At 35.8% G+C, this 24,348-nt stretch overlaps 4 protein-coding genes and 1 pseudogene across 4 annotated transcripts; all 5 read right to left on the bottom strand.

Moving 5' to 3' along the window:
- Positions 1 to 1,980: 1,980 nt before the first annotated feature.
- Positions 1,981 to 5,255, bottom strand: LOC111007644 (uncharacterized). The gene is made up of 5 exons (XM_022280068.2): positions 5,006 to 5,255; positions 4,854 to 4,924; positions 4,681 to 4,761; positions 4,145 to 4,188; positions 1,981 to 2,428 (listed from the first exon to the last, which is right to left on the bottom strand). Exons 1-5 carry the CDS (start codon positions 5,043 to 5,045, stop codon positions 2,329 to 2,331), a joined length of 336 nt encoding a protein of 111 aa, XP_022135760.1. The 5' UTR covers positions 5,046 to 5,255; the 3' UTR covers positions 1,981 to 2,328.
- A 117-nt stretch (positions 5,256 to 5,372) lies between these two features.
- On the bottom strand, positions 5,373 to 9,125 carry LOC111007643 (uncharacterized). The gene is made up of 2 exons (XM_022280067.2): positions 8,709 to 9,125; positions 5,373 to 8,139 (listed from the first exon to the last, which is right to left on the bottom strand). Exon 2 carries the CDS (start codon positions 7,958 to 7,960, stop codon positions 5,831 to 5,833), a length of 2,130 nt encoding a protein of 709 aa, XP_022135759.2. The 5' UTR covers positions 7,961 to 8,139; positions 8,709 to 9,125; the 3' UTR covers positions 5,373 to 5,830.
- Positions 9,126 to 13,820: 4,695 nt separating this feature from the next.
- On the bottom strand, positions 13,821 to 14,969 carry LOC111007919 (F-box protein SNE pseudogene; annotated as a pseudogene).
- Positions 14,970 to 16,491: 1,522 nt separating this feature from the next.
- Positions 16,492 to 20,341, bottom strand: LOC148211633 (receptor-like protein 47). The gene is given in 12 exon segments (XM_088122503.1): positions 16,492 to 16,621; positions 16,623 to 16,739; positions 16,741 to 16,974; positions 17,025 to 17,238; positions 17,241 to 17,484; positions 17,487 to 17,643; positions 17,741 to 17,892; positions 18,076 to 18,354; positions 18,356 to 18,556; positions 18,558 to 18,583; positions 18,684 to 18,810; positions 20,129 to 20,341. Coding segments are annotated over 12 exon segments (2,094 nt in total).
- Positions 20,342 to 20,573: 232 nt separating this feature from the next.
- On the bottom strand, positions 20,574 to 24,263 carry LOC111007949 (receptor-like protein 6). Its single transcript, XM_022280502.2, has one exon. It carries the CDS (start codon positions 23,814 to 23,816, stop codon positions 20,928 to 20,930), a length of 2,889 nt encoding a protein of 962 aa, XP_022136194.1. The 5' UTR covers positions 23,817 to 24,263; the 3' UTR covers positions 20,574 to 20,927.
- Positions 24,264 to 24,348: the final 85 nt, after the last annotated feature.

The following is a 24,348-nucleotide window of genomic DNA, read 5'->3' as shown; positions in this document are numbered from 1 at the left end:
GGAGGTTTCTAAATTTCTAATTTTGTGTCTATTAAATCCCAAAACTTTAAAAGATATCTAATAATTAATACGTCCATGAATCTTGTGCTCAATAAGTATTTTTTTGCTGCCTTCAACTCTAAAAAATGAATAAGATATTTTAATGGCTGAACTATAATGTTTGATAAATCTTGACCTACCAGACATTTTTTAAAATTAGACTTGTACATAATTTAATTAATTAAGGATCCGTTTGATAACCATTTGGTTTTTGGTTTTTTAAAAAACAGGATTGTTTGATAACCAATTTAATTTTTTGTTTTCTATTTTTCAAAAATCATTTTAAAATTTTAAAAACAAAAACAAAAAATTCAAAAACATGTTTTTGTTTTTCAAAATCTCATTTCTCCTTTTTTTTTCTTTCTCATATTTATTTTTGTTTTTTTTTTAACCTATCCGTTTCATTTCTCTCTATAAAAATTTAATATTTTTCTTAACTTTTTTCTCTCGAAAATTTCATATTTTATAATTTTTATGTTTCCTCGTAATCTTTTTTTCTTTTAAAAATTATATTTTATTTTTCGTTCAATTTTCTTTCACTCTAACTTTTATTTGTCTTTGTATTTATTTATTTATATAAAATTTATATTTTGAATCTTGTTTTTAACTCTAAATTTGTTTCCACTATAATTTTCTGTTTTTTTATAATTTCTTTTTTTCTTTAACATGTTTTTTCCTCTCGACTTTATTTTTTTCTCCAAAAATTTTCTCTTTTTGTTTTTAACTTTTTTTTCACTATTTTTTTTAACATTTTTATTTTTCTCTCTAAAATTTATTTTCCAAAAGTTTATTTGCATCTCTATTTTTATGTCTCTACAATAGGAGAAGACAAAAATTTCCGTATAGCCGAATCCCAAAATAAAAAATGCACATCACGACCCCAACCCATCCTCGATTCCATTTTTTAAATAATTAATATATATTTATTACACTTTTTTATATTTAAATTCTAAAAATAATTAAAAACATTTATAAAACCAATAATTTTTCTGGAGACATCTCTCAGATCGAAGAACGAGGTGAAGACGGAGACTAAAAATTTTCACGAGCTTGAGAATGAAGGAGAGCATCCTCGCTCGCATCCACATCATCTCTACTGTACATAAAATTTTCTTTCTCTAATATCTATTTTCAATTTTCTAACTTTTAAAAAACACAAAACTAAAAATGATTACCAAACATGTTCTGATTTGTTGTTTTTAAAAAACAAAAAATGGTTATCAAACATATATGGTTTTGTTTTTCAAAAACAGAAAACCAAAAATAAAAAACTGAAAACAAGAAGAACCAAAAACAAAAAACTAAAATAGTTATCAAACAGGCCTTAAGGGATTAATAACTTAGTTTTAAACATTGTGGTTTGAGCCAAAGCGAACATAGCTCAACAATAATTGGCATAAACATTCAATCAAGAGATTGTAAGTTTCAACATGCTGTACTAAAAAAAAGAAAAACATTGTGGGTTGAGTGTCCGCCCATGCTTGTTTTCATTCATTTAGAATATGAACATCCCCGAATGGTGGAAGATTTGGTAAACATTTTTAATTGGCTATCCACAAATTTGTGCACTAGGAACTAATAAAGAGAATTGAAATCTTAGATCAATGGTATGAAATATGAAAATTTTACAAAAATTTAAAGAGAAAAAACAGAAACATGAGTTTATCCTTACTGGCCAGGCCTCCTCCATCATTCAAGACCAGGACATTCATCTATTGTCCATCGACTATAAAAAATGAGAGACATAATCAACTGGAATTAGTAATTTTGTACTTTCCGATTCAATATGTTAAAACTAAGAAAATATAGTCAAAGATCTTTCGTTGAGTTGAATAAAATTTTGGTGAAACACGTTGTCATAAAATTGATGAATCGGCTAGCAAGTCACCTTCACATGTTGCGTACGAACACATCCCTGCCCCACAATCTAGCAACAAAAGCTTCATAATTCTGAACCATAGGATTATAATCTTTTCCCTATTTGGTAATGTAAAGAGCTAAAATAACACTGAAGCTTCCCTGTAACAGAAGCATTGTGCTTTTTCACTAAAATCTACAAGGAAAATGGACTCGAGAATGTGAGAAATGGCATGAACTAACACCATAAACGCGTATACTGCACTCGGATTATTTCACGTCTTTACAATCTTCATACGCTTCACACAGTATAAGGAGAGAAAAGAAGGAAGAAGAAAAAGCGGAGAAAAGCCTACAAGAAGCATATACCTTCATCAAGAGCTTCGAAATTCAGCCATATCAGAGACCCGAAAAACCGAAACTCGAGTAGAGTCAGAAGAGCAGGCTAGCCCAGGCACCAACGAAAGCAAAGCCACCAAATGGAGCTAAAGTAGAATATTTTCTGTCTTCAAGTAGTGCCACAGTATAGCACCTGCAAACACACACATTCTTATTCTCACCTTAAATAGAATGATGAGTTCCAATATAAAAATGTCAAAGGAAACTGGAGGAGCTCTCAAATTGAATCCAAAGCTGCACTATGCAGAATATTATTGCTTGTCCTTGGCTTCTCCATCAAGTTGGGAACAAAATGACAGAAATTAAACTTGTGGTGAAGTCATTCATCATAATGAGGAAGGTTTGTTAACTTTTAATATGGTTTAAATATCTTAATTCCATCCCCACGTCTTAATACAAATCCATTTCAAGGATGGGTTTCTCTAAAAAAGTCGAAGCACTTGAGAGTTGCATTTAGAAGAAGTAACAGATGCGTGGTTTGTCAAACCGCCTTTAGTTTACACACTACATCATTCTCACTCAGTCTCTACTTTCTTTTTTTTTTATATGCGTGAGTATCCGAACCAGCTTACGCGTACCTCGACTAATCTCACGGGACAACTATCTAACCCTACAACATTTGATACCAGGAAACACATAAAAATTACTAATTCCTAAGGTAGGTGGCCATCATGGGATTTGAACCTATTCCTTCTTAATTAACCCTAGCTCCTTTGGTCTCTACTAAGAAGCTTTATTTCCTTAACTGCAATCTACATGCTCCCTACAACACATTTTGATAACACATTTTCTCTTATCAAAATTTTAGTTATTCGTTACACACTTTCTACATCAATTTCTATATGCACACACTTTTCTTGATGAATAAAGTCTCAAATAACGAGAGATGTGCTGAAAACAGATGGAATTTAAAGACATAGAGATCCATATGTAAATTGTAAACATGGTATCTATTTAAATATTCTTCGAATTATCTATTTACACACTTTTCATAATTAGAATGTACTCTTTTTTTTTATATCCGTGTGTCCGGTCAGTTTGCACACACCTCGACTAATCACGAGTCAACCGCCTGATCCTACTACATTTGGTTGACAAGGAAACTCGTAGGTATTAAGTCTTAGACAGATGACCACCATTGTTTTTTTTCTTTTAATAAGAAACTACACTTTCATTGAGATAAATGAATAAAGACTACAAAAAGAGGGCATACAAAAAACAGCCCAGCAAAAGGACACCCCTAAAGAAACAGGCTCCAATCCAAAAGAATGACTCCTAACTGATAATTACAAGTGACCGATCCCCATAAAGAAGTGTTAAATCTAATAAGATCCCATACGTAATCTACAGATCTCTCCAATCTCCTAAAAATTCTTAGATGGCCACCATTGTTTGAATTCATTCCTCTAAGTTCTTTGCTATTTACATTCTAATCACATAATTAAAATGTATTTATAATCCCGGAATCGACTCAATCATTAGATTAGTGATTTCTCTAAACATGTTTTCTCTCACTAATATCTTTTTTCTCACACTTTTTCTTCCTAGCTAGTCAATTTATCTCACTAATTTCTGTCCACACCTACTTTCTCTTTCTCGTACTTACTTCTTTTAATCCAAAACATTCAAGAAAATATTTGGGGTACCATTATTTTCAATAGTCTCCTCTTGGAGTTCTTTGTCCAATTATAACATAACATATCGAATATGAATGTTAAACTTCAGATTTGGAAATGTTGTGAAAGGCAATCAAAATTATAAAAACTTGGACAAATGGATGCATTATCAAAAAAATATAAAAGAGAGATACAAACAAATATCAAAGATGAAAAGAAAAAAGGGGCCTTACGTGCCAGAAAATGCAAGAATTCCAGCAGTCAAAAGCCCTCCAAACTGTCCAAAAAAAACGTAAGGGTAGAAAAAAAAAGGGTTAAAAAACACCTTTTGGTCCGTGTAGTTCTATTGAAATAACGATTTAATCTCTTAACTTTAATTTGTAACTACTTTTATTTTTAAATTTGTAACAGTTCAGTATCTAAAATTTTAACATGTAAGAAGTAAGTCCATATCCTACTGTCCATATACTACTGAAGAGGGACAAATGTATTTACAAATTACAGAAACTGAATCATAAAATCAACCCTTAATTTTGATAAAATTTATCACGATAAGAACTAAATTGTTACGACTTAATCGATTGAAGTACACAGACCAAAGGGTTTTTGAACCCTAATAATAACAAGGATTGGAAGGATTAGGTCTCAAATTTTTAGGTTAGGCGGTATTAAATAGTTCAATTAATATTATTTGATGTTGATATTATTTGCCCAAAATGATCAAACAAGGAGAAAATTACACCCAAAAATGAAAGGGGGAAAAGCTTACAATGTTAGGGTTCTTGGTGGAAGGGGCGACAAGCAGAGCTGCCGTGTGAACCAAATGATACAGAGACGCCGTTTGCCAAACCTTCACGACGATGATTTTCAATGAAAAATCGAATCGAATCACATCGGCGAAACCAAATTGAATCGAAGAAGCGAAAGATCAAACGAACCAACCTCTTTATAAGCAGGGTTTTGTGGTTTGAAGACATGGGCGCCATAGGTGCCCAATCCAAGAGCTGCGACGCCTGCGTTAAGCCCGAAATTACAATCCAAACATTTCCCCAAAATCGTATTTTAAAATCGCGAGAATCGAGGGTAAATAATACCAGAAATCGCTGCGACTTTGTGCCAGAGAAGTGGGTTCATCCTGTTCTCTGCTTTCTGGGTTTGATTCACTTCGTTTATTGGGACGATGTGTCGCTCTCCTCCACCTTGTTTCCTTTCAGTCCGCAGCCGACATATCGGTTCGAAGCAAAGGAAAAAAGGGTCTCTCGGTAGCACGGGCTGCCCGTTGATTTGATTGCCTTCTATTTATCTCTCTGCAGAACCTGACCGGCGCTATTCATCAGACTGGTCAACAAGTTGACTTTTTTCCCTTTGTCCTTTAAAGGCCGTACAAAGAAAACAAGAAGGCATTCTAGTGGAAGTTAATAGATTAAATTGACACGACTTCAAGAAGTGGGTGTTCAGAAGTTTGTCGTCTGAAATGAGGCCTCAAAGCAGTGAAGCTGAAGCATCAAATTTTACAACAAAATCAAGAGATTAAACATGCAAGTTCTCGTTCGTTTCCATTAGAACAAAGTAAGAGAAACTAATCTGGAGGAAAAGTAGAGAAGAAAAGAGAAAAAAAAAAAAAACAAAGCTCTTCTTCTGATTAACATGCCAGGGAATAATGGAGCATAAGCCATAAGGATCGTGTTGTTGTGGTTCTTCTGTAAAAAAGCATTTACTTGAAGCCAAATTCGTGGTTATAGAAGCGACTCAGCAGACATTATCCAAATCAAACTGTAGATTTCTCGTCTTGTCTGTAATGGCGTTTGGCCAAATTCTTGAGACATATTTGTACAGTTAGATCTAACTTTGGTTAAGACTGCTCATATTGACTCCGACCCATTATCTTGCTGTTCTTCTTCTTCTTTCTCCCGCTGGACTCAACTCAACTGGATTTCGGTCGACCCTTCTTTTTCTGTTGCAGTGTGGAGCAGTTCGTCGGGAGTGGCGGCCGGGTCGAGATCCCAGCAATGTTCTGGCAGGTTACTTGCTTCTCCCTTGAGTAGATAAGAGGGTACCTGGTGTGAAAACCGTACCATTTCCTTCCTGGGAATCCAACGAATGGCATCTTTGTCTGCATTTCTTTGATAAACTGTCTTGAATCCAGTTAGTTTGACAAGGGGGCAGATGCAGACACCGAGCTCTTCTGAGTAATCATCAAGAACTTCCACCATTTCATATCGGTGCCTCACTTCATCGGGGGTTGATCTGTCCCAATTTGATGACCAGTTTCGATAAACAGCCCAAATGTCTCCGCTTTTCGGATATATCCGAACGCAGCCTCCTCTACCGGCCTTTTCGCGGCTTAGGACATGAGAGAAGATGTTGATTTGTTCGACGACATCAGAGTTCCAAGCACGGAAATTTCCACAGGATTTTGTGAACCCATATTCCAACCAGTTGACTGATCCAAATTCCGTATCCGTTTTAGAGCTTAAGTAACTTATGAGAATTTTAAATGGTTTAACTGAGATGATCTCGCGAATAAGACAGTACAAGCGAGGCATGCCATCTTCTTCATCGTACAGAGCCCATATTTGCTTTGCCTTGAAGCATTCCTCTGAGCGATCCTTGTCAAAATCGTGGAAGTCAGAATCAGGTACATTTATTGAGATTGGTCCAGCTCTGTCTTTGTCTAACCAACGGCCAGACATATCAGAATTAGTTGTTTTAGGTGCCCGTCCAGTCTTTCCAAACAGACCAACTTGAGACTCTGTCTTTGATTTCTCACGAGCAGCAGCATTGGCTGAGGAAATCCTTATCTCTTCCAATTTCTTGCGAATTTCAGTCCTTGCCTTCTCAATTAACATCTTTCTGACGTCAAATACAGGAGGAACAGGGGCGCGCTTAGCAGAAAGCTCAGTTGGAGAGGAAGAGACTACAGGCTCATGCTTCACAGTAGCATTTCCATTAGCTAACGCTGAGTCTGAAGCAGGCAATAATGATCCCTTCTCTACATAACCGTTTCTCAAACTGGCTTCCACAACGACCTTCCTTCTCTTATCAGCTCCATTGCTATCTGAACCAAAGAATTCATAACAGCCAGAAGGTGTGCTTGCATTCATATTAGCCACCTTGTTTTTGGAGGCGCGCTTCCCGTTGACTCTTGCCTTATCTTTCACTCCTGATGTACTGAAATGTCCATTGGTTTGACAAACATTATCAACAGGTGCCGAAGCCAGTCCATTCGGGCCCAATGTTTGAGTGTAAACTCCAGAGGATGAGCTCCACTGAAATGACATATTTGAAACATACTCATACCCATGTCCGGCATAAAAGCTAGTATCTCCCGGGATATATGTAACTCCCTCAAATCCATGACTTCCATAACGATTACCAGCAACATTTGACCAGGAACAGTAAGGAAAAGAACCATTTACTGGGGCAGCTCCAGTTTCCACAGCTATGAAAACACCGCGACAATTTTTGCACCGAAGTTTCTTGTTGACGTATTTCCGGAGATACTCATACTGAACTTTACAGGAGGTGCAGACAGTCCAGAAGGTATCGAGTCTACCATGAGACATGGGTAAATTTGTGTAGTTGTTAAAACTTGTAGCCGCAGAAGCGTGAGCTGTAGGCAAGTTTGGCTGGTTGACTCCAGAAGCCAATTGTGTGGTTCTCTTGATATCATATGCATTTCTCTTGGAACTATCTGAAAGTAGAGCCCATGCTTCAGAAACAAGCTTAAATGCTCCATCAGCTCCTATGGTCTTGTTCTTGTCAGGATGAAGCAACACAGCCATCTTCTTGTATTGTTTCTTTATAGCCTCTTTACTTGCAGATGGCTTCAATCCTAGAATGGAATAATAATCAACCTCACCATTACACTTAATCTCCGAAGCAACATAAACATCAAAAGTTGCCACCATTTGTGATATCCCCTCCAGCTCTGGGAACAGGGTTTTGGCCTTCAACGCATAGTTCTTTGCACCATTGAAGTCTCGCTTGGCAAAACGCTTCTCAGCGACCTCTTTTGCTTTAAGGGCCTCCTCTTTGTTCACTTCCATTTACGAATCCAAATCAGTGAAAGACCAAAAACTCAGAGACAAAAAACTACGACCAGTGAGTTGTTCTTAACAGCTCATGAAGCCACATTCTCAAACATATCCACATTTCCACGTTCGCTAATAATTGGCACAAATGTCAACGTTCTCGCGGGAATATAGCTTGAGAAAGCGAACACTTCCTGCAGAGTTTTTTTTTTTTTCAACGAAATAAGAAGGGTAATATCTTTGAGTCAATCGAGTCGAAAATTCTCATTATGGTAACTAACAAGAAGAGAGAGAAACAAAAGACGAGATCTCGAACTGGAAATTTATGAATAGTTTAACAGCTACAGTATTCTGGGAAGAAGAAAAACTTTAAAAATCAAAGATTCAAGAATCTCGATCTTTGAAGTAAAAGAATCAACCAGTCTCGGTCCCAAATAATTCGACAATATCGACATTTTCCATTTCTCAGTAACCAGAGTACAGTCTCAACTAAAAACCTCAACATCCCTTCACCATCACTTTGCTCAGCATTCGAACACTTCACACTAAAATCAGAAACCCCATTTCGCAATAAATCCACATCCACTCGAGAGCACAAAATCCAGTTCAATTTTCAAATCACCACCCAAAAATTTCTCAATTCACACCCAAAAACGCATTAAAAAAACCCACCAAGCAAAAAGAGCACATGTAAAAAATCCATACGCTACAACTAAAATTTTATAATCAAAGACAAGCAATAGTGTTCGAGAAAAAGAAATACCTAAAAAAAGCTCACTGAAATCCGAGCAAGCAAATGGAGGTGGTAACTATCCAGATCGCCACGTGTACTTAGAACATCGAGCAAAATTAAGCTCAGCTGTGGGCAAATCTCACTGTACCAGAGGCAGTAGCCCACTCAAAGGAACTCCCTCCCGCGAAAAAAAAGAAATTCCCCTAAATTTTTTCCTTTTTCCCAAAAAGAGGGGAAAAAATGTAACTGGAAGTGAACAGAAGAGTAAATTAGGGTTCATAAAATTGGGGAAATCTGGAGGACGGACATGGGGGAATTAGATCCGGGTCGGAGCCGGCTCTGCCTCCGAAGAAGTGGCGGCGACGAATTTGGGGATGGAGGCCCTCGATCGCCGGTCGGAAAAATTAGGGGGAGAAAAATTAGTGTAATAATAATAAAAATGAAATATAATCTTGTAAAATGGGATTGTAATATGCTATTTAATGGTGCGTCCTGCTAACGTGCGCCATTCTTGATTTAATGTATAATATATATAATTCACTTTATTTTTTTATTTTTTTTATTTTCCGTAGTAAAATAAAAGTGGAAAACAGGTAATGAAAATGAGATTAATTTATTTATTGGGTTTCCATTTTTGTTTAAACTATAAATCAATAATGTAGGTCACTGATTATTTCCCCTATTTTTTTATTTCTGTCACTTTATTCACTAAAAAGCATTTTTATTTTTATTTTTCATTAATTTATTATTTTTTTACAAAGTTCTATTTTACCTTCATTGCCTAAATTAAAATCAAATCAGTTTTTCTGCCATTTGAATCTTGAGAGATAGTTAAGCTTTTGATATGCTTTAGAATTTGGTTTAGTATAATTTTACATTATTTCATAATTAAACATAAAAGTTTTTGTATTTGTATATATAGTTCTCTAATTTTAACAATAAATTTTTCCAAATGTGATGCATTGATTTCATGCAATCTACATGCATAGTATAATAGTTATAAGTTATGTATTATGTGTGCTCACTATATGATATACAAATTCACAAACTTTATTTGCTTTTAGGCTTGAATTGTAGTTTTAATGACTTTAATTTTAATTTAGTATGTCTATGTTTTTAAAAGTTGTATTATCATCTCTGTACTTTGATTAAAATTTAATGAACATTAACATTGCTATTAAGACAGTAACAAAAATCGAAGTGTTTGTAAAAAAAAATTATGTATGTTGGGTTTGTTGAGGAAGTCGAAGGTATTACTATTTTTAGAGGGCCATTATGCCACTATAGAAACTGGTTTTACCACAACTCATTATTGAGATAAACTAAAACAAACTATATATAATCTTTTGTTTCCAATTGAGACGGCTGTGAGTATGGTTTCACGGGCAATCTCAATAGTTGCAGTACCAAATTAGTTGGCTCATATGCATAAAGCATCAAGGGTGTTGCAATAAATGTTCTTCATGAGATAACATTTGATTTTTACGACGTGGAATCGAGTTACATTAGTCGAAAAACATGAATTTAAGCTATATTTTAAAATATTACTAATTAACTGTAAAATAGAAAAAGAGAGCGAATTAAAGTTTATTTTATTTTAAAGTGAGGTTATTGGATGATGTTTAGATTTTTACCATTATTTTCAAAGTACGACGAAAAAAAATGATCTTTATTATTTTTTCCAAATATTTATGGTACATTTTCATAGGAATACTTTCATAAAAAGATAAAGACATAGTAGATAGACTAATTATAAAATTTAGCCCTAATTTTATTTGTCAAACCATAATATCCCTCTAGAAATTGTACTAAAAAAATATACATCTCTCTCGAAATTAATTTAAAAAAAATGGTTTGTTGTAATATAATAATCTTACTTTTTGATCCACATTTGTGGTCTTTTTCATCATCATTAATGCCTCCCATAACACAAACAATAAGAATGAACCAATAAGATCACTAATGAGAGCCTTGCTCTCTTTGAGATTTTCTTTTAACCATTAATTAAATATTGAATTACAAAATTTAGTTCATACCATTATGTATATTAGTCTTTCAAACTTTTGAAAAATTAACTTAAATACCCCTCCTAAGACTCAAGATTTCCTTTTTATTTAATTTCTATCATTAATGGAATACACCTTTAAATTTGTTATTCACTTGAGTAGGGATTCAACACAAAATAAAAGTGTTAAATTACCATTTTGTTCGTAATGAGTTGTGTTGTCTGTGATTTCAATTCAAATGTACTATCTAGTTACATATCATAAAATATCGTTATACTCACACAACGTCAACAATTTTCTCAATATACTAATTCATTACTTCTCTTTATTTTCTCCAAATAAAGTACGCCGCTTTAGATAATTGTCAACTTTTTACAATGTCATACATATTTTAAGAAGTATAAAAAAACCATCGTATCTATCAAACATCGATAGTTTTCTTATTTGATGAGTCTATCCATTGAGAATAAGCGTGATAATTATAAACCGATATAGTGAAAATAGAAATTGACATAGATAGAAGAGACCCAATGGGCCAAGACAATGGGCTTGGGAAAAGTCCACTTGCAATTGGTAAGATAGACAGGGAGGAAGTGGAGAGGGGGCGGATGGAAAACTCAGCCTATATGATTTGGGTTGGATTGAAAACTAATTTGGACTGAGATCATATTCATAAAAAAAAAAAAAAAATCGATTAGATTAGTTCCATTCTCGAATCTATCAAGTTGAATCAATCCAGCCCGATTCACGATCAAATTTCTTTTTAAGTACAACATATGGCATGAAGAATTGAACCCAAAATCTCTTAATTGAAAATATACGTCAATTACTGAGCTATGCTCGCTTTGGTAGAATAAAACATTTTTAATGTTGATGTCTATGAAAGTGTCGAGATCTCACCTTTATGTAAATGTAGATGAAAACATCGATAAAATGTGAATGTATATGAATATTTTTTAAAAAATTATAAAAATATAAATATTGGTAACAAGTAACAATTTGATTCATTTCAAATAAGTTAAAATTTATTAATATTATTATTATGTTTATATTCATGATATTTGATTGATAAATTTTTATATTTTGTCACTTTTTTGCAATACTGTACAAATACAAATGTCAATTTAGTCCTGTGTCGAATATATAAAAATGTCAATGAAAATTTAATACTCGAGCTACACATTTATTATTAACTTAAAAATCACTCACATTTCCAGCTCAATTATATTTCTAACTCAAATTAATTTTAAACCCGAACCAAATTGTATAGCTATAATTAGTTGTACATACTTGAGGGTTACGTAACTGCACCTAACACTTATGAGGTGTGAGTTTTGACTAAAACTCGAATCGAATCAATCCGACCAACCGAACTTTTACCGATTGGCTTGGGTTGAGTTTGTAATTTTAACAATAATTGTTCGAGTTGTACAAATCTACAACCAAAACGTTTGAGTTGGATCTAAAATGTCAGAAAACTCAATCTAATCCATGAACACTTTTAGACATCGGGTCTCGATCCCGACCCGGGCCCCAAAATCTGATATGGAAAGAGAGAGGTGGAAGCCGCACGCACCATTTTGTTGAGAAGAAGATTCTGCCGCACACCAAACTCCGAATAGAAGCGTCGGATTCTCTGATTTAGGGCTGCCATGAACCCTCACTCTCACACCCCCCACCTTTCTTTCTCTCTCAGTAATGCTTCTAAACTTAGTCTCCAACTTTTTCTCTTCCATTACTTTCTATTATGTTTCGAGTCCGATGACCATTTAATCTTTGTACTTTCAAGTTTAAATCCCGTTTGTTTATAAATATGATAAAAAATCAGAATATTATTTATTTGATATTGTTTATTATAAATTTTTTATGAAATAAGAATTTTTTTAGATCTTTATCGTTTTGATTATATGTCTAATTGGTCACTCGAGTTAAAATGTGGTGTGATTGATTAATTTCAAGTGGGTTGAGGAAATTTATAAGTTATTTTTTAAAAGAATTTATTAACGTTTTTAACACAAAATTAAAAATTTGAGAACTTTTTAGTTCAATAATTGTGAGAGCATAATTTGAACTATGAAACTTTAAGATGGTAATAAATGTTTTATCTATTGAGCGTGCTTGACACTTGAAAAATGGTGAGACAAATATAGGAAGAAAATAACATAATCTTAAAAGTTCATAAATTTATTAGAACTTTTTTTAAAGTATATAAATTAAATACATACAACGGAATACTTGAAAAATGATGAAACACAACAAATGTCAACACAAAAATTGACAATTACTTGGAAAATAAAAAAAGAAGAAAGAGAGTTAAAATAGTGAATTTAGTACTTCATTAATTTTTTATTCTTGAAATTTTTTTTTTCTTTCAGTACAATAGATGTCGTGGTGTGGTGTGAGATTGAACCTCCCATCCTATGGAAGAAACAAGATAATTATTGAGTTATTGAGTTAAGATATGTTCGATGAAGAACCAATTATTTGTTCTATAATATAATTTTTTAAATCATTATATTATGTTATTTTTTTTAGCTTTATTGAAAGATACTTTTAACTATTATTAAAATATATTTACAATGCTCAGCATTTATTAGTTCGGCAAATATGACAAAAAAAAATTTATTTTTGTTATTTCGATTTTGTGGAGATATTTGACATTATGTAGTATATCGTTAATAAAAAAAATTTTGAGTTTAATATTTTAGTTATATAAATGATATACTAAATACTAAATATATCACTAATATTATTGACTACCCAATATAAAATACATGTACATATGTTATATACCTCATTCATAAATTTTTTCTAAGTTTGAAATTTTGATTTAAGTAATATTATCAAATCGAGCATAGTTCAAATGGTTAAGACATCTCTTTCTAACCAAAATATCATGAATTCGAACCGTATCCCCACACCGTGTAGAAAGCTCTACCCAGATCTAAAGAACTTCCAACTATCAAGAGACGAAAAGAACCGTCACTTGAAAATATACAGTTAATTAAAGTAATTTATTGGAAGAATGAAAATTTTATTACTTCAATTAGACTTAATAACCTGAACTTAACTCACTATACTCCACTGGAAAGCAACTAAATTAGTTAATTAAAGTGATTTATTGGAAGAATAAAAGTTGTTAAGAAAAATGGTAATATTTATTAATATGTTAAGTAAATTGAAATTAAATTCAGAAGAACAAAAAGGAGTCCCTTATTGTCCAAATGAGACGATTCAATCAATTTAAACGCCGAAACAAAAAATTGAAAGGATGAGAAGAAATCATACGTTCACCGGTTTACAGAGGAATCTGAGCGACGGAGCCGCCGCCGCCGCATCGCCGGCAATCCTTCCGCTTCTCTCGTAACAATCGACGGAGAAGAGGGAGAGGGAGAGTTGGAGGTGATCTTGGAGAGTGGAAACACGGCGGACGAAATGGGAGCGGCGGCGATTGAATGTGGCGAGGAGGGGGCGGAGGCAGAGCATGTAGAGGCGCTTGTAGCCGCCGAGAGCGAGGACGACGGAGCGGAGGGCGGAGGGAGGCGGAGAGGAGGCGTGGCGGAGGCAGAGGTGCTCCCAGAGGGAATCGTCGTTGCGGGCTAGGGCACACCAGAGGCGGCAGACGCAGGCGGCGGCGCAGAGGGAGGGGCCGTCGAGTCGCCGGAGGATTTCGGTGAGAACGTCGAGGTGATCGTTGATTGAGAATTTGAAATTCTTCTTCTTCTTGATCTTGTTGTTCTTCTCGGCTGCATTTCTCTGCATCGTTAAGCTTCTTCTTTGTTCTTGTTCTTGTTGTTGGTTTCTTGTTTGTGTGTTTTTGAAGTCAATGCTGAGGCAAAAATATAAAGGATCAGATGGTTCAAGGGATTTGACTTGTGCGATGGAGGAGATTAATTATTGGACAAAATCGGCCCCAAAAAAAAAAGGTAATTGAAAAATTGAAAAAAAAAGGATCCAACTAAAAAGTACCGGCCAATCCAATTATTGGTCAACCGATTAAGTTACATATATCTCGATTTTGAGTTCGATTCCATCTTAAAATTTATGATAAAATTATTATGGTAAGTTTCTTATTTAGTAGATGAAAAAGTGGAGGATCGAAGTGACAACCTCTTAGTTTGAGGAATATGTTATTTTTTTTTAGTACATATGATATTATCCTTGTTGGTTTAGTAAAAAGTATGGGACTAAGTGTGTTTTTTAACGAAAGAAAAAAAGAAAGAAATCATTTAGAATCCTATTTTGCATCTATCACATTTATTTTAATCATGTGTATAATACTTTGACGGTCAATTCAAATATAACTTAATAGGTCAACTCGAACACAACTCAATTGATTTAGGTATATATCTTTGACCAAGAGTAAAGATATTTATCATCGACAAAAAAAATAGAGGGTCGAACCTCTACTCTCATTCAGTAGATAAGACATTTATTACCACACAATTTTCCACTGTGGTTTAAAAGAAAAAAGGAAAACATTTTTAACATTTCATATCATCTTTTAAATTTAAATGGGTGAATTATATTTAATTTTGTTGTCTTTCTTGTGAGAGAGAGAGAGGGTATCAAAGAGGGAGAAGATGGGGCCAAATGGAAAAGTTGAAAGGGTGCAGGCAATGGAAGAGATGGGTGGAGAGCTCCGTTGGTGTGTAGCAATTAAATATAAAGGTTTTTTCGGGGTAAGCAGATTTGTTGTTTCTTGTTCTTGTTTTATCCTTTGCACATTTCTAGGCCTTCTTCTTTCGAATTGACCTTTCTTTCTTTCCTTTTTTCTTCTTTTTCCTCACTTTCGGTTTATGTTTGGGGTTGCTCTGCTGCTCTATTTTGTGTCCATCTGATCGTCACCACTCATCTCATCATATACTCAAATGTTATGGCATTAGGGTTTATGCTCAACTCATGGTTTGTGTTTTTTTGTTTCTTTGTATTTGTTCTTCACTCTTATCTAAAAAAAATGTATTTGTTCTTCACTGTGTTTTCTCTTGACAAATTTAAGATGAGGTCTGTTTTGGGTATCCTCTTTTAGCTTTTGGGTTAATGGCTGCCAATGGTTATGCAGGGGAATGATGAATAAATGGTACTGATATTGAAATTCAAGTCATTATTTAGGTCCCCTTTAACCGTTTTATTTTTGGTTTTCTAGTTTGGAAAACTAAGCTTATAAACGTCAACCGCCTATGTGTTTCTCTGCTTTACTATTATCATTTTCAAAATGTAAGTCAAATTTTGAAAATAAAAAAAGTTGTTTCCATGAGTCTAATGTAACAATAATAACACGTGTATTGTGAATATATACATATTTTTTTGATATCCGTGAATGTTCGGGTCAGTTTACACGCACCTCGATTAATCTCACGAAGTCACGGGACAACCGTTTGATCCTACTACATTTGCTTACCAAAGTAACTCTCATGTATTATGAATATTTATTAAAACTTGTTTTGTTTTTGAAATTTGAAAAAGAATTTGAATGTGTAATGTATGAGAAAGTAACTCTCATGTATTATGAATATTTATTAAAACTTGTTTTGTTTTTGAAATTTGGCAAAGAATTTGAATGTGTAATGTATGAGAAAAGTTGCGAGGAGTCGAGTATAATTTTTCAAATTGGAAACTGAAAACAAAGTCATTATCTCAAAGGGCCTTAGAGTTTTAGATTTGAGTTTTTAAAGTAATACTTTTAAGTGAAATACCTATTTTATAAGAACTTCTGGAAGCAACCATGCTTTCACGTAGAACTAAAAATACTTTTCACCCTATCTCGAATTCACTCTTGGATGAAACCAGAGCTTTTAACAACTCTTTTAATGGTTTGTTCTTCTTATCTCCTTCCTCTTTGGTCGTGCAACTCTGAAAACCATCAGAAACCATTCTTCTTTCCTCTTGATTACATAATTCCCAGCCAGCATTCCAAACACCACCCCACACCCATATCCAATCAAAATCAAACACAGAGGCTTCAACTTCTCCTGAGGTTGAAGAAGATGGTTCCTCAGCCTCAGAGTCCCCACATTTCTTCAATGGCTTCCCGCACAATCCCACATTTCCCGTTAAGTTGGTTTCCTTCTGGTATTATACCAGAGAGCCTGTTTTGAGAGACATCAAAAGTGGAAAGGAAAGTGAGCCATGCCAGTGTTTCTGGAATCTCCCCTGAAAGCTTGTTGTTCGAAAGATCCAAAGATTCAAGCTCCGTTATGTTCCCCAATGATGACGGGATTCGACCACCGAGCATGTTATGAGAGAGATTGAGATAATGAAGACCCTTTAACTCACCGATTCGATCCATACTGGTGAAAGCCTCTTGAATCTTTGAGAAACTTCTCTACCCTTTATTGATTATGGTGATTGTGTAGTAATACTCGAGAGCCCAAGCATAATTTGCAAAAAAAAAAATAAAAATGCACTATTTGCTTTCATATATGTTGAGTTGGTAGCTGCAGTAGTAACCTTCATGGCATTCAAATTCCTGATGCTTTTGAGTGGCAGGTTACCCGAAAATTTATAAGAAAGATCGATAACGCGCAGCTTCGAGAAGTCATGGTTGGTTTTGGCTCTCCAATGATCCCGTTGAATTGATTGGATCGCAACATGAGGAGCCTCAACTCTGGAAGAGCTCCCGGCCAAGAGGGGAAAACATCATTCCGTTGATTGTGGCCGAGGTCTATATTTTCCAGCATTTGGCTGTTTTCTAATGATCTTGGGACTTGACCCTGAAACTGATTCTGACTGAAGTCGATTGCCCGTAGATTGCTTTCGCCAACGAAGGTGTCGGGAATGCTTCCGTGGAACTTGACAACTTGTTATCACTTAGTCTCAGAACTTCTAAAGAACTGAAATTTCCCACACAACTGGGAAGCAAACCACCAATGGAGTTGCCAGAGATATCAAGGTAAACAAGAGAACTCAAGTTGCAGAGTGAAGATGGAACATTATACATCAGTTTATTTTTTATTTGGCTGATATATGGAAGACCCAAATATGCAAGTTTTGTCTGGTTACCAACCCAAGAGAGGGTTGGATCAGTGAAATAATTGGAGCGGAGATGGTAAAAACTTTAACTGAGAGAGGTCTTTGAAGGAAGAAGGAATTTTGCCACTGAACTTGTTTGAATGGAGGATTAGTATCTTGAGATGGATGAGGTTTCCAAGTGAAGGAGGAACAGTCCCTGAAAAGTCGCATCCTGATATATCAAAAACAGTCAAGGACTATAGATTTCCAACTGAATGAGGCATCTTACTAGAAATTCCCGAGTCCTTGGGACATAGTTCCTCGAGTGAATTGCTCGAGTTGAATTCGGGCAAATACCGGACGAGATTCAGATTGAATGGTATTTCGAGTATTTTTAGTTTTGGGAACTGAAATATTTTGGCGGGAAATTGGCCTCGCACCCTGCAATCTGTCAACCGAAGGGATTTTAAAGAAGATAAATTTGCCAAGAAATGTGGGACTGTGGATGATATGTCAACCTTACTAAGACTAAGATGTTCAAGTTTAGTAAGGTTTGCTACAAAGTTTTTGAAGTCCAGATTCTTAAGTTCCAACAACTCTTCTCCTGAAGCGATGTCGACATTTCGAGACAAATCCAAGACTGACAAGGTGGACAACTTAGAAATTGCAGCTGGAATTTGGTCTGAAAATGTAGAACCAGAGAGGTTGAGAAGCATCAAATTTAGAAATAAGTTGTATACTTTCACGAACCTCAGAGAAATTGAAGTTATTGAGTGCAAGGTCAACCCTCTGAAGATGAACAAGTTTAAAGAGGCTGCTATCAGAGTCTATGGAACCATAGAGGCAATTACTGCTGAGGTCAAGGCCGACCACACGACCCGTCTCCTCATCAAACTCCACGCCACGCCACGCCACGCCACAGACAACAATTGCCTCTTCTGCCATCGACTCGTCAAGAATTGATCTTCGGAGAAGTGCGAGAACAGTTAGCAGAAACAAAAAACTTCCCTTGAACTGCAAAAGAGCATTCCTCTCTTCATCATGGCACAGTGGATGAGTAGAAGAAAAGCAATAGTTAAAGCAAAAAGCAAAGTTGACAGTAAAGCCAGATAGGAAGCAGCAAGGGAAGAATAAGAAGAAAGTGATGATATCTTCATGATATTCATATCTTTCAGCTATAACAGAGGGAATTCCACACTGGGATGTGCAACAAAAGCCAAATTGCTTCTGTTCTATATATAGAAATCAAGATTTTGATGTCCAAAAATGTCATCCATGGAGCCCGTTCGCTTGTCGAACTTCATCGTTCCAGTGACCCGATTTTTCAGTGCCATGTGATTCAAAGATATGGAAAAAAAGAGGTACGAAAACAGAGAGCATTCCAACCCTGAAGAGTTTGATCAAGCAAATTATAACATCTGTACATTGTTGGTGAACTTACAAGTCATGCACAGCAAGAAAAAGAAGTCAATTGAGACTTGTTGTGGAAGGTTAATGATATTTGTATTCTAATATCTACCACAGAAGTCAATGGCCAAATATTTTGGCTTGGTTAAATTCTAAGCAGAATTGACAGGATTTAGTTGACTGAATTGAACAAGAAGGTGAATAAGTCTTAGCAAAATTAGCCTAAGGTCTTTCATGTCACAGATTATTTGATAGTATTTTTTTTTAATAAAAAACAATATCATCGATTATATGAAATTATGAAAGAGGGAAATTCCAATCCAATTGGATAGAAGGGAAGAAAAACTATAATGATAGAAGGGAGGATATTTACCCCAATTGATAACCAATAAAATCATATCATTTCCTTTGAAGGTTTTGAAATAACAAACGAGAAACATAAAATAAGAAACACGAACATTAAAAAATGGGCCTTAAATATTTTAGTGCTTATGTCAAATACATAATTAATTTCAGAGATAGGTTGGCAATCTTATTTCTATTTTTCCCCTAATTTCAAAATCTTAAATTTTTTTTTGGAGGCTTCAATTTAATAATGCTTTATCTGGTCTCTCCAATTAAATTTCCTTTTTTTTTTAACTATCTTATCACATTATTTATATATTTATTTGGTATATAATGATGTGGTGATATTTAATGAAGATTATAATATTTTTTATGGGCATGGTAAAAAATTATTTAAAAATAACAGTCTCATTAGGCAAAATTAAAATGTCTTACCCATCAAACTATCAAACTACGTTTAAAATTAAAATTCAAGAGCATTTAGAGTTAAAAATTGCAAAACGTCTATTTGACGAAATTGATAAAAAAAAAAAAAAGAATAAACAAATTCAACGTGCGTAGGTGAAATTGAAAATTTCCCCTTCCCACCAAAAACAGACAATTGCAATTGCAAGCTGTTATTCATGGAAAAAAACAGAGTGCGACAGTTTCAACGGAGGGTTCCCGCCGGAGTTCCGATGGAGAATTCAGCCCGCCGGCGCCGGCGATAATTATGCAACCCACGTTCTACCGGCGAATTGCCAGAGTAAGCTCCATGATTCGCTTATGTGAGGGGCGGGCTTCAACTACAGAAGCTTCACGAAGAAGAAGAACTGACGGTGGCCGGTGGCCGGCGCCGAATGGCCGGGATGGACTGCTTGGTGAGCGAGTGCGATTCTTGTGAAGGGCGGTGGATTGCCGATGCCTCGAACGTAATCTCATAACCCTTGCCCTGGTGCCCTGCGCTTTGTTCATTTGATTTCTTTTGTTTTGGTTTTGCCTTCACTGTCTACTGATGAACAACTTGCTTCCTCTCTTGCTTCTTTATTCCACATTTTCATGATAATCCTCCATTAATTGCTCTGAACTTCAGTCTTGGACTAAGATTTTTAGGGGTGGATCTCCTCTTGATTTGGAATTAATGATAGGGCCAACATTCTATGACCCAAAAACTCATTGGAATCTTAGTAAAGAAGTAAGAACTTAATTAGTGAAAAGCACTTTTCATCGTTCCAAAAATCATTCTAAAACTCACCCTGTCAGAACTCACAAGGAGAGTTGAAAATCCTCCATTTGAAGCATCTATAACTTGCAAACTCAGCTGTTAGATGGTGGGAGTTTACTGTCTTTGAATTAGAAATACTGTACATTACATATACTACAACAATATGGTACAGTTCCCAATTCTGTTCCCTACGTGTGTAAAAGAAGCAAAACTTTACACAAAGAAAAACAAAAATGTAGGATAAAGCAGCAGTATGTTCTTCAATTATCTTGCAGATTCAGGCATCTGAGGTACCCAGTGTCATCCACTCCCGAGTCTCATGCATCTTGCTGTCATTCAGTCCTCCCACTGTTTGGGTTTTCCAAATTTGAAGGTCTTGTTGAACCATTCTTGCTTCCTTGTAAGAATATAGTTCCCTACAACCATTCCAACCAACACTCCACATCCATATCCAATCAACACCGTCTTCCAGCTAATGTGAAAATCTGATTCTTCATCTTCATCCTCGTCAGAGCCCGATGAAGGTGGCTCGGAATCTCCACATTTTTTTGACAATGGTGCTCCACATAATCCCATGTTGCCTGCATACGAACTGTTATCGACATTGTTAAATTGGTTCCCTTGTGGTATCGGACCGGAGAGGTTGTTGTATGAGATGTCAAATATTGCAAGGAAATTAAGCCGTGAGAGTTGCTGAGGTATTGGTCCTGAGAGTTGGTTGTGCGAAAGGTCCAAAGACTCAAGTCGTGCCATATTCCCCATCGATGGTGGGATGCGGCCAGTGAGCGTGTTGTGGGAAACGTTGAGAGATTGGAGGCCTTCTAGGTTCCCAACAAGATCTGGTATTTCACCTTCAAATCTATTACTTGAGAGATCGATACTCGTAAAGACTTCTTGGATCCTTGAGTAGTTTCTCTCAAAACCTTTGATGGTTATTGTGGTAGAGTAGAAAAATTCAAGTGCCCAAACATAGTTGAATGAGAAACTTACAAATGTGTTTCTATATGTTGAAGCAGTATTGTTGAAAATCTCCATTCCTTTCGAATTAGTTAGATACTTCAAAGGGAGATTACCCGAAAAGTTATTGTGGGAGAGATCAACGATTCGCATCATGGGGAACTCGGTATTTGTGTCGGGTTCTTCGATTTTTCCATGGAAGTGATTAGACCGTAGAATTAGAAGTCTTAGCATGGGAAGATTTCCAATCCAAAAAGGAAAACCATCGGTCAATTGGTTGTCACTCAAGTCAATGATTTCCAGACTCTTACAATTGGCTAATGATCTTGGTACTCGACCTTGCAACTGATTCTGACTGAAATCAATGAACCTTAATTTGCTCCCATTTATGAAGGTATCAGGAATAGTTCCATGAAGCGAGTTTTGTCTAAAATTCATGATATCCAAAGAACTGAAATTCCCAATACACGGTGGAAGAACACCACTCATTAGATTACTAGACAAATCAAGGGCCACAAGTGAACTTAGCTTGCATATGGCAGGTAGAAATGGAAATGATTCTCGTAACCTGTTATTAGAGAGATCTAATACATAGAGATTAACCCAAGGAAGAGCGTCTTGAGATTCTTCTACCCCTGTCAGGGCGTTGTGACTCAAGTTGAAAACCTTCAAACTTTCTCTGCTCATATTCCACATCCATTTGGGTATTTGGCCTTGAATATTGTTTTCTCCAAGTTCTAATACCTCTATCTGATTTTGATGTTCAAGAAACGCTGGAATTTGAGTTAAATTGCACGATCCAAGTCCTAGCAAGTTGAACTTTGGAAGAGTTGCATTTGGGCTACTGATATGATCGTCAAGAACAGTCAAATCATTGGCAGTTAGGTGAAGTTCAGTAAGGTTCGGGAACTTCAAAAACATGCTTAATTGCACAGTCCCATTCAAGTGATTATACTGAAGATAAAGGTTCTGAAGGTTAATAAGTTGAGAAAAAGACTGCGGGATTGAACCGCTCAATTTGTTCCCATACAGATGGAATTCAGTTAGCTGGGTAAAATTACCTATCCAAGATGGAAGCTCACCTGTCAATCGATTTTCGCCGAGAAGTAGCGAAACAATCTTAGTCAAGTTTCCAACAGAGGGCAGCAGAGTACCACTCAAACCGATCCCAGAAAGTCCCAGGTAAGTAAGCTTATTCTGCTTACCAACCCAAGACAAGGTTGCATCTCTAAAATTGTTATAGCTAAGAAGTACACGATCCAACTCGGTTAGCTGTTCGAGGGACGAAGGAATTCGCCCGGTAAAGTTGTTTAAATGAAGGTCTAACAGCTGGAGTTTGGTAAGGTTACCAATTGTGGAAGGAACTATCCCAGAAAAGTTACTATCTGCTAAGTTCAACCAAGTCAAGGACTTAAGATTTCCAACTGAAGAGGGTATTTCACCATGAAATGCACTTTGTTCGAGCCATATCCTCACAAGAGAACTGTTCAAGTTGAACTCAGGCAAAGTACCAGAGAGGCCTGGATTGTATGGAAGAACAAGATGCTGCAGATTCGGTAAGTGAAAGATTTTCTGAGGAAAATTTCCAGTCAACCCACATTGCCCCAGGAAGAGATTCTCCAAAGAAGAGAGATTTGCAAGAAAATCAGGAACAGCAGAAGAGATATTAACCCTACTGAGACGCAGGGTCTCCAAGCTAGTAAGATTCAGAACCAAATTTCTCCAATCAGGGTTCTTCAGCTCCAACAATGGATTTAAAGAATCATCAACATTTCCAGACAAATCCAAGTATGATAACCTGGACAACCTCGATATTGCCGAAGGGATTTGCCCAGAAAACACAGAAGCAGAAAGATCCAGGCGCGTCAAATCAGAAAGCCGTCCAATACTTTCAGGGATTTCGGAGAAATTGAAGTTGTTTCCAGCAAGAACAAGCGTTTGAAGATGAACAAGTCCAAAGAGGCTGCTGTTAGAGTCAATGGAACCGTACAGACATCCGCCGGCAAGGTTAAGTCCGATAATGTTTCCGGTCTGGTTGCTGCACTCGACGCCGACCCACGAGCAGCAGTCGTCTCCTCCGCCTTCCGCCGCCCACGAAGCAACCATTGGAGGATCGCCGGAGCAAGAAGGGTCGGCGGCGAAGCTATCCTTGAACTGCAACAGGGCAGACCTCTCTGAACTGCGGCACGTTGCCGCCGAGCATTGAGTTGCAGAGAAGAGGAGGCATGAGAAGAAAACTAGACGGCAAAAGCAAAACCATGGATCCATTGGGGGTAGTGATATTTTCTCTTTTATGGGTAATGGAAGGTTATTGAAGTTTGGGTTTGGGTTGAAAGAAAATCTGGCTTATAACCACCAAATTGCTTTGAAACTCGATGATCTCTTCAGAATAATTTAATGGAAACACAAGCATACAGCCAGTTTCCTTTTCTTGACCACTGTGGATTGTTTAAGATTATGGCGTTTTCTTCATAAAATTGTCTTCATTTTCTCATTTGGAAATTGGACGCATCTTCAAGTCAAAGGGAGCTATGGGTGATGTAAGAAAGTGACATATGGTATCCTATCCAGCCCAAGTCGCCAAGTAATAAATAACTCTGCAAATTTTTTCAACTCCTAAAAGGGAAAAGAAAAAAAAAATCTGAAAATTGCAAGTTTGGTAGGAAAGCTTTGGTTAAATTATAAGTTTAATTCAGTTGTATCGAATGTCTTCAACATTGAACTTTTAATTTAGGTAGATTTTACTATTGCAACATTTTTGGATTTATTAGATATAAAATTAAATTATGTGTTTAATGAG

This window comes from Momordica charantia (genome assembly GCF_013281855.1).
Source record: "Momordica charantia cultivar OHB3-1 chromosome 4 unlocalized genomic scaffold, Mcharantia_2.0 BLBB01000004.1, whole genome shotgun sequence".
NCBI classification, from domain to species: domain Eukaryota; kingdom Viridiplantae; phylum Streptophyta; class Magnoliopsida; order Cucurbitales; family Cucurbitaceae; genus Momordica; species Momordica charantia.
The sequence above is the reverse complement of the archived record's forward strand: the minus strand, read 5'-3'. Positions and strand labels throughout refer to the sequence as shown.

Coding starts and splice junctions, on each gene's coding strand:
- LOC111007644 (XM_022280068.2), bottom strand. CDS start 5,045: ATGAACCCACTTCTCTGGCACAAAGTCGCAGCGATTTCTG. Junction 4,189..4,680: donor CCACCAAGAACCCTAACATT/GTAAGCTTTTCC, acceptor TTTTTTGGACAG/TTTGGAGGGCTTTTGACTGC. Junction 2,429..4,144: donor ATTCTTGCATTTTCTGGCAC/GTAAGGCCCCTT, acceptor GTGTGTTTGCAG/GTGCTATACTGTGGCACTAC.
- LOC111007643 (XM_022280067.2), bottom strand. CDS start 7,960: ATGGAAGTGAACAAAGAGGAGGCCCTTAAAGCAAAAGAGGTCGCTGAG.
- LOC111007949 (XM_022280502.2), bottom strand. CDS start 23,816: ATGGATCCATGGTTTTGCTTTTGCCGTCTAGTTTTCTTCTCATGCCTC.